Source organism: Bubalus kerabau, chromosome X (assembly GCF_029407905.1).
Source record: "Bubalus kerabau isolate K-KA32 ecotype Philippines breed swamp buffalo chromosome X, PCC_UOA_SB_1v2, whole genome shotgun sequence".
NCBI classification, from domain to species: Eukaryota; Metazoa; Chordata; class Mammalia; order Artiodactyla; family Bovidae; genus Bubalus; species Bubalus kerabau.
Window position 1 is genome coordinate 158,767,284 of NC_073647.1, and position 14,077 is coordinate 158,781,360.

The 14,077-nt window shown below is 51.3% G+C and overlaps 1 protein-coding gene across 6 annotated transcripts in view; it reads right to left on the reverse strand.

Annotated features, from left to right (window-relative positions):
* Positions 1-425: 425 nt before the first annotated feature.
* The window catches only part of LOC129639827 (F-box-like/WD repeat-containing protein TBL1X), a 244,773-nt gene continuing 231,121 nt past the window's right edge, over positions 426-14,077 (reverse strand). For all 6 annotated transcript variants that reach the window (XM_055565087.1, XM_055565086.1, XM_055565085.1 and 3 more), the window contains 6 exons: positions 9,830-9,951; positions 7,093-7,167; positions 6,456-6,583; positions 3,528-3,693; positions 2,003-2,104; positions 426-1,052 (listed from right to left, as the gene is read on the reverse strand). In XM_055565087.1, the coding sequence (XP_055421062.1) occupies positions 1,026-1,052; positions 2,003-2,104; positions 3,528-3,693; positions 6,456-6,583; positions 7,093-7,167; positions 9,830-9,951 (620 nt within the window). In that variant the 3' untranslated portion in view covers positions 426-1,025. The remainder of the gene's footprint in view (positions 1,053-2,002; positions 2,105-3,527; positions 3,694-6,455; positions 6,584-7,092; positions 7,168-9,829; positions 9,952-14,077) is intronic.

Sequence of the window (14,077 nt, forward strand, 5' to 3'; positions counted from 1 at the left end):
TTTAAAATTGTTTTAACATAAAAATATCTTTTTCTTCTCCAAAAATACTCCGGGCTCTTTCTCTTATAAGTCACTTTTTTTTTTCTTCTTCCCCCTCCTTGTAAAAAGTCCCCCTTGCCCTGCCTTCTTACATAAAGCACTTATTATGCGCCAAAAGTGCCCTTGAGACTGGAAGATGGGAGGCGACTATGAGGGAGGAGGAGGGGGAGGGGGATGGGGGAGGGGGAAGGGGAAGATGCAGGCCAGAAAGCACCGCATCTGACAGAGGGGGGCTCTCTCCAGTGGGTGAAACAACAGCAAAGAAGCAAGACACCCAGTAACAGTCTCCACCTTGGACCCAAGGCCCGCCCCGCCTCCCCCACCCTTCCACCCCACCAACCAAGACGACAGGATTCCAGCCCATAGAAAAACCACGGGGACAAAGGTTCTAGAAAATAGAAACTGTTGGGATTACAAAGGTACCCATTTCATCCATACAAACTGGTCTTTCGAACATTCTGGTGAGAGTTTAACTGTAGTGTCCAAATGTTTAGGGGGAAAAACAAAAACAAAAACAACCCATTGACGGGAGGAGTTTTTCCTCCCCTTTTGGTTTATCACAGCATTTTTTTTTTTCTCTTTTCGTTTTGGCATAGCCTTTCCTGTTTTTTCGTTCCTCTCAACCATCGGAGCCTGTTCTGGGTGGAAATTGATCCATGCACTGAGTCAAGCTGGTGGCTTCTCGCTCCTCTGGGGCTGGACGTTTCAGGTGGAAACCATTCCTTTTCCCCGCCTTTGACAGGACTTGCGTGTGTGTTTTCTGTTTTAAACTTCTCGGTGGAGGTTATGAAAAAAAAAAAAAAAAAGAAAAAATAGAGACTCCTGTGGCCAGGGATGACTTGGTCTCAAAGGACACTCCCTAAGATCAGGTTGGCGCTGTTTCGGAGCTGACGGAATTGTGTCTGAATAGTGCTACAACCCCACACATCCACTGCTGGTCTGTCAGAATTCTCTTCTCGTGTCTATAATATTTTTTCTGTGTGTGTTTACTTTCGCAGATCTAACACGCACACCTGGAAGGAGAGAGAAAAGCGCCTGTTATCTTGAGAGGCAACATAACACGCCCTTAAGAGCACAGGATGGCACGTGGCCTGTGGACCAAATCCGGGCCACTGTCCACTTGTTTATAAATAAAGTTTTACTCACACAGTCCAGAGGGTTCAATCAGACCAGCTCTAGCGGACAGGTGAGTGTCTAAACATCATTAGCACCCAACCCCAGGCCACGGCCGTCAATGGGTGTCACAGACCAGACCCCTACATGGTGGAGCAGATGGCAACTGAAGCCTGAGCACACAGCTGGCGGGAAGGGTTGGGGGGCAGGCTGACAGCCAGCCAGCCAATGCCCTGTCCTACATCTCAGGGCAATTCCAAGTGCAGAAAGCTAGACACCTCAGGGGACCAGCAGAGGGTTACTGGGACCCAGGAGACCTGTTGAATGGAAGGTTGGGCCTTCATCACCAGAGGGTCCGGGTGGGGGCACAAAGGTTGAAGCCAAGGGTGGACCAAGTTGCTCAGCCTCATCACCTGTCATGTGGGGGTCACTTCTCTGCTGTGGGGGGGGAGGTCCCAAGCATCCTAAGACTTCCAGCAGCAGCCGCGGTTTCCACACCAGGTGCCAGCAACCCCTCACCCACCCTGCCAAAAGCACTAACAACCCAAACGCCTCCAGACACCTCCAATGTCTCCAAGGGTGCAACCGATGCAGCTGAGAACCACCAAATCCGCCAGGAAAAAAAACACACATCATTCAGGAAGCGAGAAGAGACATCTGCTCCCAGAGCACTGCCCAGCCTAGATGCTTCCTTCACCAACACACGTCTCCGAGGCCCGTCATGGCCCTGGGTGTACTCCCACGTGGGTCTCAGGGGTCTGGACCGTTCTTGACCCCACCCTCCCTGAACCCACCCTCCTCCCTGCACCGCCCCCTCTCCTGCCTGGGGAAACCCCAGGGTGCTGCTTACGGAGCCATCTGACGCACTGGCGCCCACTTTGTCGCCCCGGGCATTCCAGCACACCTCGAAGATGCCCCCGGTGCCTCGGTAGCTGTGGACGAGACTTCCGCTCTGCAAAGCAAGGGCGCCGTCACTCGAGAGGCAGAACGCTGGCGAGGCCACCTGCCCCCCGACCCCACCTGGGGATGTCAGCCCAGAAGCTTCCAAAGCTACAGATGCTAATAGAACTTTCAGTTAAAGGGGCTCTGGCCTCGCGGGAACATGTGACTCAGACCTATGGCCACAGGGTTGGAGGGTGGGGGGTGCCTAAATGACCCTCGGCTGCCCACCAAGAGAGACAGCCTCTACGGTTTCCGCCAGGCTCACGCCTCCTGGGGGAAGGAGAAAGTCAGCAAGATCAGATATGTGCTTATATTTCAACCAGGCTTCCATCTCACTGAGTGTTCAAGGGAGCCTCAGAATGACTCGAGAGTTTTATGATTTAGTGGGGGGAAAAAAGGATGCAAAATGTGGGAAGCTGATGTATATATACAGCACAGGGACCTCAGCTCGGTGCTCTGCCATTATGTGGAGGCTTGAAGATGGGTGGGGAGAGGGAGGTTCAAGAGGGAGGGGACATATGTATACATATGGCTGATTCCCTTGCTGCATAGCAGAAATCAGCTGTAAAAAAAAAGCAATTATCCTCCGATTTAAAAACAAACAAAAAAAGGGTGGGTAAAATGATTTGCTGAGCTGCTGATGGCAGAAAGAACCCGGCTATTGATGGCAATTTTTTTGAAAGTCAAGCATCCTACTGTGATGTGAGTTCAATCCCTGGGTCAGGAAGATGCCCCTGGAGAAGGGAATGGCTACCCTAACTCCACCATTCTTGCCTGGAGAATCCCGTGCACAGAGGAGCCTGGCGGGCTACGTAATATAAGTCCATGAGGTTGCAAGAGTCGGACACGCCTGAGCGACCGAGCACACACATGGGTGGGGGTGCCCGCTTCCTCCATCCTGGGACCACACGTGATGCCTGCTGCTTTCAATGGAAGGCAGGGGGTGCAAGGTTTCCTGCCAAGGGCTTGGAAAAAAAATACCCCGAGTCCCTGGCAGGGGCGACCCAGCATCCACAAAGAGCCCGGGGCAGATGGCGCTGGGTGGGCTTCCGACCCTCCGGGGAACTGGGGATGTGTCTATGTCCGTGTCCGAGGCAAGGCATTCCTGAGTGCAAACTCAGGTTCTGGGGTCACCAAGAAAGTGAAATCAAAGTGTCAGTCGCCCAGTTGTGTCCGACTCTTGGCGACCCCACGGACTGTAGCCCGCCAGGCTCCTATGTCCCTGGGATTCTCCAGGCTAGAACACTGGAGTGGGCTGCCATTCCCTTCTCCAGGAGAATCTTCCCAGCCCAGGGATCAAACCCGGGTCTCCCACAATGCAGGTGGATTCTTTACCATCTGAGCCACCAGGGAAGCCCAGGGTAGGTGAAAACTTGACTGTATTGGGTGTGGGGCTGGGGGGGACCCGGGCGGTGGGAATGCAGGGGGTTTACCTGAGTGTTCCAGATGTGCACACACTTGTCGAAGGAGCCGCTGGCCAAGTACTTCCCGTCGGGGCTGAAGGCCACGCTGTACACGGGTTCCTGGTGCTTGGTGAGCGTGTGGACGCACACGCCCCGCTCCACGTCCCAAAGTCGGACGGTAGAATCGAACGAGGCGCTGCAAAGACACAGAGAAGGTCACCGCGGACGCCCGTGGGTTCAAAAAAGGTCACCACATTGTCGGCAGGTTCCCACCGGTCTCCCGAGGACGCCACTCTCACAGTGGGAGTGACTTTCCTTACATTTCAGAGACCGTAAGTGGGTATTTCTTCCTCTTCTAGAATGTGACTCAACACGCACCAAACACAGAGCCATGGTCCAGGGAGGGGACATGTATGCCTGTGGCCAATTCATACTAAGGTATGCCAAAAGCCATTACAACATCGTAAAGTTTTTCTCTTCCAATTAAGATAAATAAATTTTAAAAACAGTCACGCAATAAATGTCTTTCTCTTTTTGGGTGCCGTTATCAAGGGAACAAATTGACAGCCACACTCATTTATTTCTGCATTTCTCTGAGACACAAATGATACGTATTCGCTAAATTTTCTAAAACGGTCCCACCACTGACAACACATGTATCGCTGCCAAATGAAAAACAAAGCCAAAAATAAAAAGCCGAGAGCCGTATTCGGGGAAATGGTTAAGTGAGCGAACACAAATTTTAATCCCACAGGAATTAAAATATAATCGCATCCAAATATATAATCACACTCCGGGGAGCTGCAAATTTTAGTTTTGTCTAAATCTTAAAGAAGAGCGTGCGTGCATGCGTGCCAAGTTGTCCCATTCATGCCTGACTCTTTGCGACCCCGTGGACTGCAGCCCCGCCAGGCTCCTCTGTCCATGGGATTCTCCAGGCAAGAATACTGCAGTGGGTTGCCATGCTGTCCTCCAGGGAATCTTCCCGACCCAGGGATCAAAGCCATGTCTCTTACATCTTCAGCATTGGCAGGCGGCTTCTTTACCACTAGGGCCACGTGGGAAGCCCACCCACCACAGAGCTGTTTCACCAGGCGTTTCTTTCCTCTTCTGGGACTTAGATCCATCCCTTTACGCTTGGCGCCTAGAAGGCTCACTTACGGCCGTCATGGGTACCATGTGATTCAAAAGCACCTTACAAGTCATCAAACAAAACAAAAAAAGATAACGTTCTGTTCCTAGACCTTTAAAGTGCATTTCAGGACAGTGGCTTGCAATAGGAGCCTAACAGCTCTCATGTTTTTCTGGATCAGCTTTTAGCTGATGCAGGAATTCCTTTCTGTGTTTTCTGAGAGACGGCCTTGGGTCAGGCACTTTCAGTAACAGATTCTTCATCCCACTGCTATGTGACAAAGACAAAGGGAGGGGGTCTCCCCCTCATTTACAGCAGGGCTGGGCCACTGGCCATTCTCCCCACTACCCCATGCGCAGAAAAAAACCCACTGCCGCTTCCTCCCAAGTCCTGTCTTTCCCAGGCCAGACCACACACCCACGCTTTGTGGGATCATGGTCTCCAGAACCCTCAGGGTGTCCCAGTTCACTCCTGGAATCTCTTTAGCTTGTGTGCCTCAAGGTTCTTATTAAAATATCCTACTGGGAGTGCAACATTGTATCCTGAGTGAGGTCTGACCAGGACTGGGAACACACAAGTCTGCAGAATGCCGCCTCAGTGATGAGCTTTTGTGGACTTCTAACTGCTCTGCTCCCTTCTGGCGTGTCACTGACTGACTAGTCCTCTGCATCCGATGCTGGTGTCTTAGGGGCTTTACTGCATAAACCAGGGGTCCCCATCCTCCGGGATCTGATGCCTGATGATCTGAGGTGAAGCAGATGCGATCATAACAGAAATAAATGGCACAATAAATGTAGCGCACTCGAATCATCCTGTAAACCTTGGAAAAGCGATTTTCCATAAAACTGGTCCCTGGTGCCAAAAAAGCCGAGGCCAGCCAGGATGAATGGTTAGGCTGGATCTGGTATTGGCCGGGGAGCCTTTATCACCATTCAACATTCTCACCACCTGCAGCTCCGAGTTGGGCCAAGTAAACCAAGCCCGAAGTGAAGTGAAATGAACTGAAAGTCACTCAGTCGTGTCCAACTCTTTGCAACCCCATGGACTATACAGTCCATGGAATTCCCCAGGCCAGAATACTGGAGTGGGTAGCCTTTCCCTTTTCCAGGGGATCTTCCCAACCCAGGGGTCGAAACCAGGTCTCCCACACTGCAGGCGGATTCTTTACCACCTGAGCCACCAGGGAAGCCCAAGAATACTGGAGTAGATAGCCTCTCCCTTCTCCAGAGGATCTTCCTGACCCAGGGATCGAACCAGGTCTCCTGCATTGCAGGTAGATTCTTTACCAACTGAGCTACCAGGGAAGCCCAACCAAGCCTGGGGTTCAAGCTAAATTGCTTCCTTTCTTCAGTTGTAGTAAAAACCTTCACCCAAGCAAAGTGCTGGGAGAGTGGATGCAAGCAATTCCTCCCTCCAGCCTCAAGGTTAAAAGCATCCTGATCTCAACTTAGCCAGCATGTGATACCCTCTATCTCCTGGCCCTTTCACTTTGAGTTAAGTTTCTAAGTAACTCTGAATGTGAGTCACTCACTTGTGTCCAACTCTTTGCAACACCACAGACTGTAGCCCGCCAGGCTCGCCTGTCCATGGGATTCTCCAGGTAGCTTTGTCCCATCTCCAGGGGAATTTCCCAACCCGAGTCTCCTGCCTTACAGGCAGACTCTTTAGCATCTGAGGGCATAAACACGTTTTCAAGACACACTGACAGCATCTCCTGGTCTCTCGGGGACACGAATGACTTTTACTGGGTGCATGGCTGGCACAGCCTCAGCCACCAAGGCTGCTTTTGGGAACCGAGACTGGGGTGCGGGCTGTCTGTCCTTTACCTCGCCAGCATGATGCTGGAGTTGGGGTTGCTGGTGGCCGGCCCGGTGGGACTCCACTTGATGGTGTATATCTCTTTGCTGTGCGCCTGAAGGTCGTGGACACATGTGTCCTGCTTCATACTCCAGATCTACGGGACGCAACGGGAACACGGTGAGCAAAGGCTGATTCTCCCACTGCGGGGAGGTTCAGCACCGTTCCTGCCTGGAGCACTGCAGAGGTTTCTCTGTCCCTGGGAAGCTGACGTCCAGCAGGGTGGGCGGCTGACAAAGGGCAGGTGCTTCACAGGCAGAGACGTCCGCTGACCACCAGGTGGCGCCCGTGAGAAAGGCCAGGAAGTTCCATAGCACCCTGGTCTGATCTCGGAAGCTAGACAGGGTCGGGTCGGGTCTGGTCTAGTTAGTACTTGGCTGGGAGAAACGCCTCAGGAACGGAAGGAGGCTCCACGGGACCTCGACCGATAAACAGGGCTTCACTGCCCGGGCAAGCGCCACGTCGTTTGCAAAGAGAAAAAACGACAGAGGCAGCAAGAGCACTCACAACACAACGGCCAGCTGCAGGAGGAGCGCTGGGACCGAAGACACAGCACGAGGCCCTGGGGGTCACCAAGGGTCACACGGCCCAGCCTTGCAGCCTTACCTTCAATGTCATGTCATCAGAGCAGGAGGCTAGCAACATGCCAGACGGATCCCATTTGATAGCGTTGACCTCATTCTGCAAGAGAGCAAAAGATTAAAAAAAAAAGAAAGAAAGAAATGAAGGCCTGGGTGTAGTAAACACAAGAGTCCAGCAGAGGGCAGGAGCGCTCTGTCTTCTCTGCAAAAAGCCTGGGAGTAGTAAACACAAGCGTCCAGCAGGGGGCAGGAGCGCTCTGTCCTCGCTGAAAAAAAGCCTGGGAGTAGTAAGCACAAGCTTCCAGCAGGGGGCAGGAGCGCTCTGTCCTCACTGCAAAAAGCCAGGAACCTGTAACACAAACTGAATGCAGAATTCCAAAGAATAGCAAGGAGAGAGAAGAAAGCCTTGCTCAGCAATCAATGCAAAGAAATAGAGGAAAACAATAGAAAGGGAAAGACTAGAGATCTCTTCAAGAAAATTAGAGATACCAAGGGAACATTTCATGCAAAGATGGGTATGATAAAGGACAGAAATGGTATGGTCCTAACAGGAGCAGAAGATATTAAGAAGAGGTAGTAAGAATACACAGAAGAACTATATAAGAAAGATCTTCATCACCCAGATAATCATGATGGTGTGATCACCAACCTAGAGCCAGACATTCTGGAATGCTTTAGGAAGCATCACTATGAACAAAGCTAGCGGAGGTGATGGAATTCCAGCTGAGCTATTTCAGAATCTAAAAGATGATGCTGTGAAAGTGCTGCACTCAATTTGACAGTAAATCTGGAAATCTCAGCAGTGGCCACACGACTGGAAAAGGTCAGTTTTCATTCCAATCCTAAGGAAAGGTAGTGCCAAAGAATGCTCAAACTACTGCACATTTGCACTCATCTCATACGCTAATAAAGTAATGCTCAAATTCTCCAAGCCAGGCTTCAACAGTACGTGAACCGTGAAATTCCAGGTGTTTAAGCTGGATTTAGAAAAGGCAGAGGAACCAGAGATCAAATTGCCAACATCTGTTGGATCATCAAAAAATCAAGAGAGCTCCAGAAAAATATCTACTTCTTACTTTATTGACTATGCCAAAGCCTTTGACTGTGTGGACCACAACAAACTCTGGAAAATTCTTAGAGATGGGAATACCAGACCACCTGACCTACCTCTGGAGAAATCTGTATGCAGGTCAGGAAGCAACAGTCAGAACTGGACATGGAATAACAGATTTGTAATACACAGGGAAAGGAGTACGTCAAGGCTGATATTGTCACCCTGCTTATTTAACTTCTATGCAGACTACATCATGAGGAACTCTGGGCTGGAAGAAGCACAAGCTGGAATCAAGATGGCCAGGAGAAATATCAATAACCTCAGATATGCAGATGACACCATCGTTATGGCAGAAAGCGAAGAAGAACTAAAGAGCCTCTTGATGAAAGTGAAAGTGGAGAGTGAAAAAGTTGGCTTCAACATTCAGAAAACTAAGATCATGGCATTCGGTCCCATCACTTCATGGCAAATAGATGGGGAGGGAAACAGTGGCAGGCTCTATTTTTTGGGGCTTCAAAATCACTGCAGATGGTGACTGCAGCCATGGAATTAAAAGACGCTTACTCCTTGGAAGGAAAGTTATGACCAAACTAGACAGCATATTAAAAAGTGCAGACATTACTTTGCCAACAAAGGTCTGTCTAGTCAAAGCTATGGTTCTTCCAGTAGTCATGTATGGATGTGAGAGCTGGACTATAAAGAAAGCTGAGCACCAAAGAACTGATGCTTTTGAACTGTGGTGTTGGAGAAGACTCTTGAGAGTCCCTTGGACTGCAAGGAGATCCAACCAGTACATCACAAGGGAGATCAGTCCTGAATATTCATTGGAACGACTGATGCTGAAGCTGAAACTCCAAAACTTTGGCCACCTGATGCAAAGAACTGACTCATTGGAGAAGACCCTGATGCTGGGAAAGATTGAAGGCAGGAGAAGGGGACGACAGAGGATGCGATGGTTGGATGGCATCACTGGGTCAATGGATATGAGTTTGAGCAAGCTCCAGGAGTTGGTGATGGACAGGGAGGCCTAGCGTGCTGCAGTCCATGGGGTTGCAAAGAGTTGGACACAACTGACCAACTGAACTGAACTGAACTGAACTAACGCAAGCTTCCAGCAGGGGGCAGGAGCGCTCTGTCGTCTCTGCAAGAAGCCTGCTTGCATTCACCCTGGATAACCAAGCAGCACCCCAGGTTTCAGGCATGTTTCTCTTTCTCCTTCCTCCTTGATCCAAAGTGCACAATCATACGCCCTACACAGCCAGCTACCCTTCAGCTATATTTCTCCAAGGGGGGGGAAAAAATCACATCTAAGAAGGAAGCCAAATGAATTTATCTAGGAACCAGTGTAAAACCAGTTAGTTATTCCAAAGCTGACTTTAAAAAAGTAATTTTCGTACTCACTTTTTTTTTCCTTTTATGTCTTCAGACATTTTTATAATGCCTAATTTAGTGTCTTTCCTGCAAAATCCAACACCTGGCTCATGCCAGCTAATCAAAAAGAAAAACAAAACAAAACAAAAACACCATTGCCAACCCAGGTGGATGACTGACCACTGGAGGAGCTTTAATAGTCCCAAGGAGGCTGGAGGAGAATGAGGTGGCAGTCACAGTAAGTAGGCTTTTAATCCTAGGCAGAGACCAGCCGGTTTCCCAGCTCCCCACACACCTTTCGTGAACCCGAGGCCCCACAGTCAGGACTCCCACTCACCGTGTGTCCCTGGAATGTTTTCACGGGGCGGTCACAGCCGAGTCTGCAGACGTGAATACACATGTCCGTGCTGCAGGAGGCGAAGGTCGTGTTGTTCTGCCAGTCCACGTCGAGCGCAGGGGCTGCGGAGAAGCCAAGGGCGGAGGGGTGGGGGAGAGGGGACGACACGGGCATTGAGCACGTGTGCACGGAGCTCAGCTGACTCGGAGGTGGCAGCAGCAGAGTTGAGAAACCCGACAATGTGATTAAAGCAACATTCGCAGTGCCCACACAGCCTCGGTCCATCACAGACCCTGAGGTCTGCTGTTTATATTTGCAAGGATGACCAGACGGCTCCAGAAAGAGAGCCGACCCCCACCAAAGCGTCACCCAAAGTGATGCTTTGGGTGCCCCGAGCACACAGCAACTCGCTCCCCTGGTGCAGGTGAGACGGTAGGGAAGAAGCACCCTGCTGCTCCCAGGAACGTCACTGGGCTGGGTGATGGATTTTCTTTTGGTGGGGAAGGGAGAGAGCGGAGGAAAAAGACTTCACAGCCTATGTTCAACGTGTGTGTCTCTCGCTCAGTTATATCTGACTCTTTGCGATCCCATGGACTGTAGCCTGCCAGGCTTCTCTGTCCATGGGATTCTCCAGGCACGAATACTGGAGTGGGTTGCTATGCCCTTCTCCAGGGAATCTTCCCTGATCCAGGGATGGAACCCAGGTCTTTCGCACTGCAGGCAGATTCTTTACCACCTGAGTCACCAGCGAAGCCCCATGTTCAAGGTATCAGGGTTGAAAGAAATGCCCCATGACCCGTTACTGCGTTCTACAATGTGAAGATGCTGAGTTGACGAGAACATCTGAGGGGAGACATGTGGCCTTATGGTGGACACCGTCTCTAGGTCCTGGGCCTTTCTCAGAGGCCGCTGGCTTGAAGACCTCCGTGAGGGTTTGGGGGACATGACGGCTTGCTTCCCTTCTGCCATCGTCCCCAGGAGACGACTCAGCACCCTCATTCTCTCCAGACACGTCCCTGCTTCTACAGAAAAGGAGGGTTAAGTCCTGCAAGCCTCTGCACAGATCTTTGTCAACTGATCAATACCTAACCTTGTCTCACGTGTTTCTTACACGTAAGTCAGCACTCAAGTGGGACAAGAATCCAGATCACCCAGGATATGATAAATCGGACGACCCCCTCTGATCCTTAGCCTTCAACATATATTTATTAATTTTTTAAAATGTACTACTTTGGCCAGCTGATGCAAAGAGCCGACTCATTGGAAAAGACCCTGATGTTGGGACAGATTGAAGGCAGGAAGAGAAGGGGACGACAGAGGATGACATGGCTGGATGGCATCACCGACTCAATGCACACGAGTTTGAGCAAACTCTGGGAGTTGGTGATGGACAGGGAGGCCTGGCGTGCTGCAGTCCATGGGGTCACAAAGAGTCGGACACGACTGAGCCACTGAACAATTTCTGGCTGTGCTGGGTCTTGGCTGCTATGCGGGTGACTCTCTAGCTGAGGTGTGCGGGCTTCTCACTGAGGCAGCTTCTCTTATCGGGGAGCACAAAGTCAGGAGTCGTAGGGCACGTGTTTACTTGCTCCGCGGCACACACTATCTTCCTGGGTCGGGGATCGAACCTGAGTCCCCTGCCTTGCAAAGGTAGACTGTTAACCACTGGACCACCAGGGAAGCCCCTGTTCTTAACCTTCAAACCAGAGGTGCACCCCGTCCACCCTCCTGCCTTCCAGAACTGCAGGACAGATCCCATCAGCTTCTACATCTTAGCACCACCCCTCACAGAGCCTGCAGGGGGAGGGTTTCACGGAGAGGCCACGCTGGCTTTCTCAAGAACCCAAAAAGGGGGGTTCAGCACAGGTCCACGGCTCCTGATGAATTTGCCACACACGCCCAGTGGAATGAAGGAGCCGGATCCACTTGGTCAGCAGGACGATCCTGGGAGTGTGGAAGCAAAGCCTGCAGCTGCTCTTGTTTATAACACTGCATGCATGAGCCAAGTCACAGATTTCCCGGGCCGGCCTCTGCCTTCAGGCAAGCAATTAATACGCCTGGAAGGGTGACAATCTGGCACGCAGTTCCGGGGATGGTTAGTGGCACCTGGCCATAAAAACGAATGTGTGCTGAGCCCCGGCCATCTAAACAGAGGACGCTGTGTACTCCGCTGACTGGGGTCGTCGGTCTGCGTCCACTGTGTGGCTGGGACCCTGCCCTCCCCCGACCAGTCACGTGGGCTCAGCGGTTCTAGGGGGTCTGGGTGACCTGCTCACACTTGGCCAATGACGTTTGAGCATCAGCACCGCTCCAGGCACAGTCATGCTTCACGTTGCTTTTTTCCTTGTACCTTTTACTTGAGAAAAGGCTATAGAATTGATGCTTTGGAACTGTGGTGCTGGAGAAGACTCTTGAGAGTCCTCTGGACAGCCAGGAGATCCAACCAGTCCATCCTAAAGGAAATCAACCCGGAGTATTTACTGGAAGGACTGATGCTGAAGCTGCAATACTTCTGGTCACCTGATGGGAAGGACTGACTCATTGGAAAAGACTCTGATGCTGGGAAAGATTGAAGGCAGGAGGAGAAGGGGATTACAGATGGTTGGATGGCATCACCGACCCGATGGACATGGGTTTGAGCAAACTCCAGGAGATGGTGAAGGACAGGGAAGCCTGGTGTCCTGCAGTCCATGAGGTGGCAAAGAGTTGAACACAAGTGAGCAACTGAACGGTAACGACAAATAGAATCCCGGGAAGTGCAGAGATGTTACAGGAAGGCTCTACCTTGAATCCGTCACCCACTGGTTGCATGTCGTGGCCCTGCAGTACTGGCTGGACTTGGAAGGTGAATGGGTCCAGACGCAGCTGTATATTCAGTGTCATAGGGCTTGATCTCAAGGGCCGAGCCGTGTAACCACCACGGTGGTCAAGAGCCACAAGCGTGTTTCAACATCACCAGGACCTCCCCTGGGCCATGTGAGTTGGCCCACCATCCTCTCCCTGGACTGAGATATAAATGGTATCTCACCCAGGATGTGATCCTTGGAGTCTGACTTTATTTTTTTTCCAAACTGCAGAAGCCCCTTGAGATCTATCCAAGGCTTTGGGTATTACCCACCTTATGAGTCACTCAGTTGAATCTGACTCTTTGCGACCCCATGGACTGTAATAGCCCACCAGGCTCCCCTGTCCATGGGATTCTCCAGGCAGCAACACTGGAGCGGGTTGCCATTTCCTTCTCCAGGGGAATCTTCCCGACCCAGGGATCAAACCTGGGTCTCTTACATTGCACGCAGATTCTTTACCATCTGAGTCACTAGTTAGGTCCTGTCTGAGCCACGATTTGACCCTCGTGGCTCCGGCAGTATTATCAACAGTCTATCAAAAAAAATGAGTGGGTTGCCATGCCCTCCTCCAGGGGATCTTCCCCACCCAGGGATTGAACCTGGGTCTCCTGTATCAGAAACGGATTATTTACTGTCTGAGCCACCAGGGAAGGTCCTGCACTTGTTTTTAACCTGTTTTTTCTCAGTGCTGAGCGGTGGAACACTGTTAAGCTCTGAGGCCTAAGGTTTCTTGCTGACTGAGGGCACCCCCACCAAGCCTTCACGGGGAACACCTCTGGAGAGGCAAGGCAACTGCTGATTATCAACGCATCACACACTGAGGGATGGTTGTCCCTACAGCTTAAAGAAAAGCACGCTCCCTTGTCTTCCATCTTGGACAGTGTCTACCACACCGCTTCATGCTATAGAGGAACAGCAAATAGCACCCAGAGCCAACCCAGCAACGGGATACGGGTCGACCCCGTGGGCAGCAACACCCCAGGTGAGAAGCTCCCTGACGGCAGAAGAGACACGTGGTCCATGGGATAGAAAGCCTGGGACCTTGGGAATGCTCTGGGGAAAATTTACATCCTGCTGAAAGACTCAATACAAGAGTCCTCAAGATGAAAACTGGTACAGGAAACTTACGGGCATGTTCCCCTCTGAAAAAATCAGAAGCCAGAGCTGTCTGCGTTACAGACATCCCCCCATCACGTCAGCAAACTAGTGCTCAGCACCAAGAATCAGAACCCTGGAAGGGTTCTGCCCCGTCGCTGAGTCCCTTCCCTACAACAAAGCTCGAGACGGTCTTAGCCTCTGTCATGAGGCTGCGATCCCCGAAGGGGGCTCACGCCAAACCTGACAGACATCCACCAGGCTCACCTGCCACGGTCTTCTCTGTCCATGGCAGAGATGGCTGGCT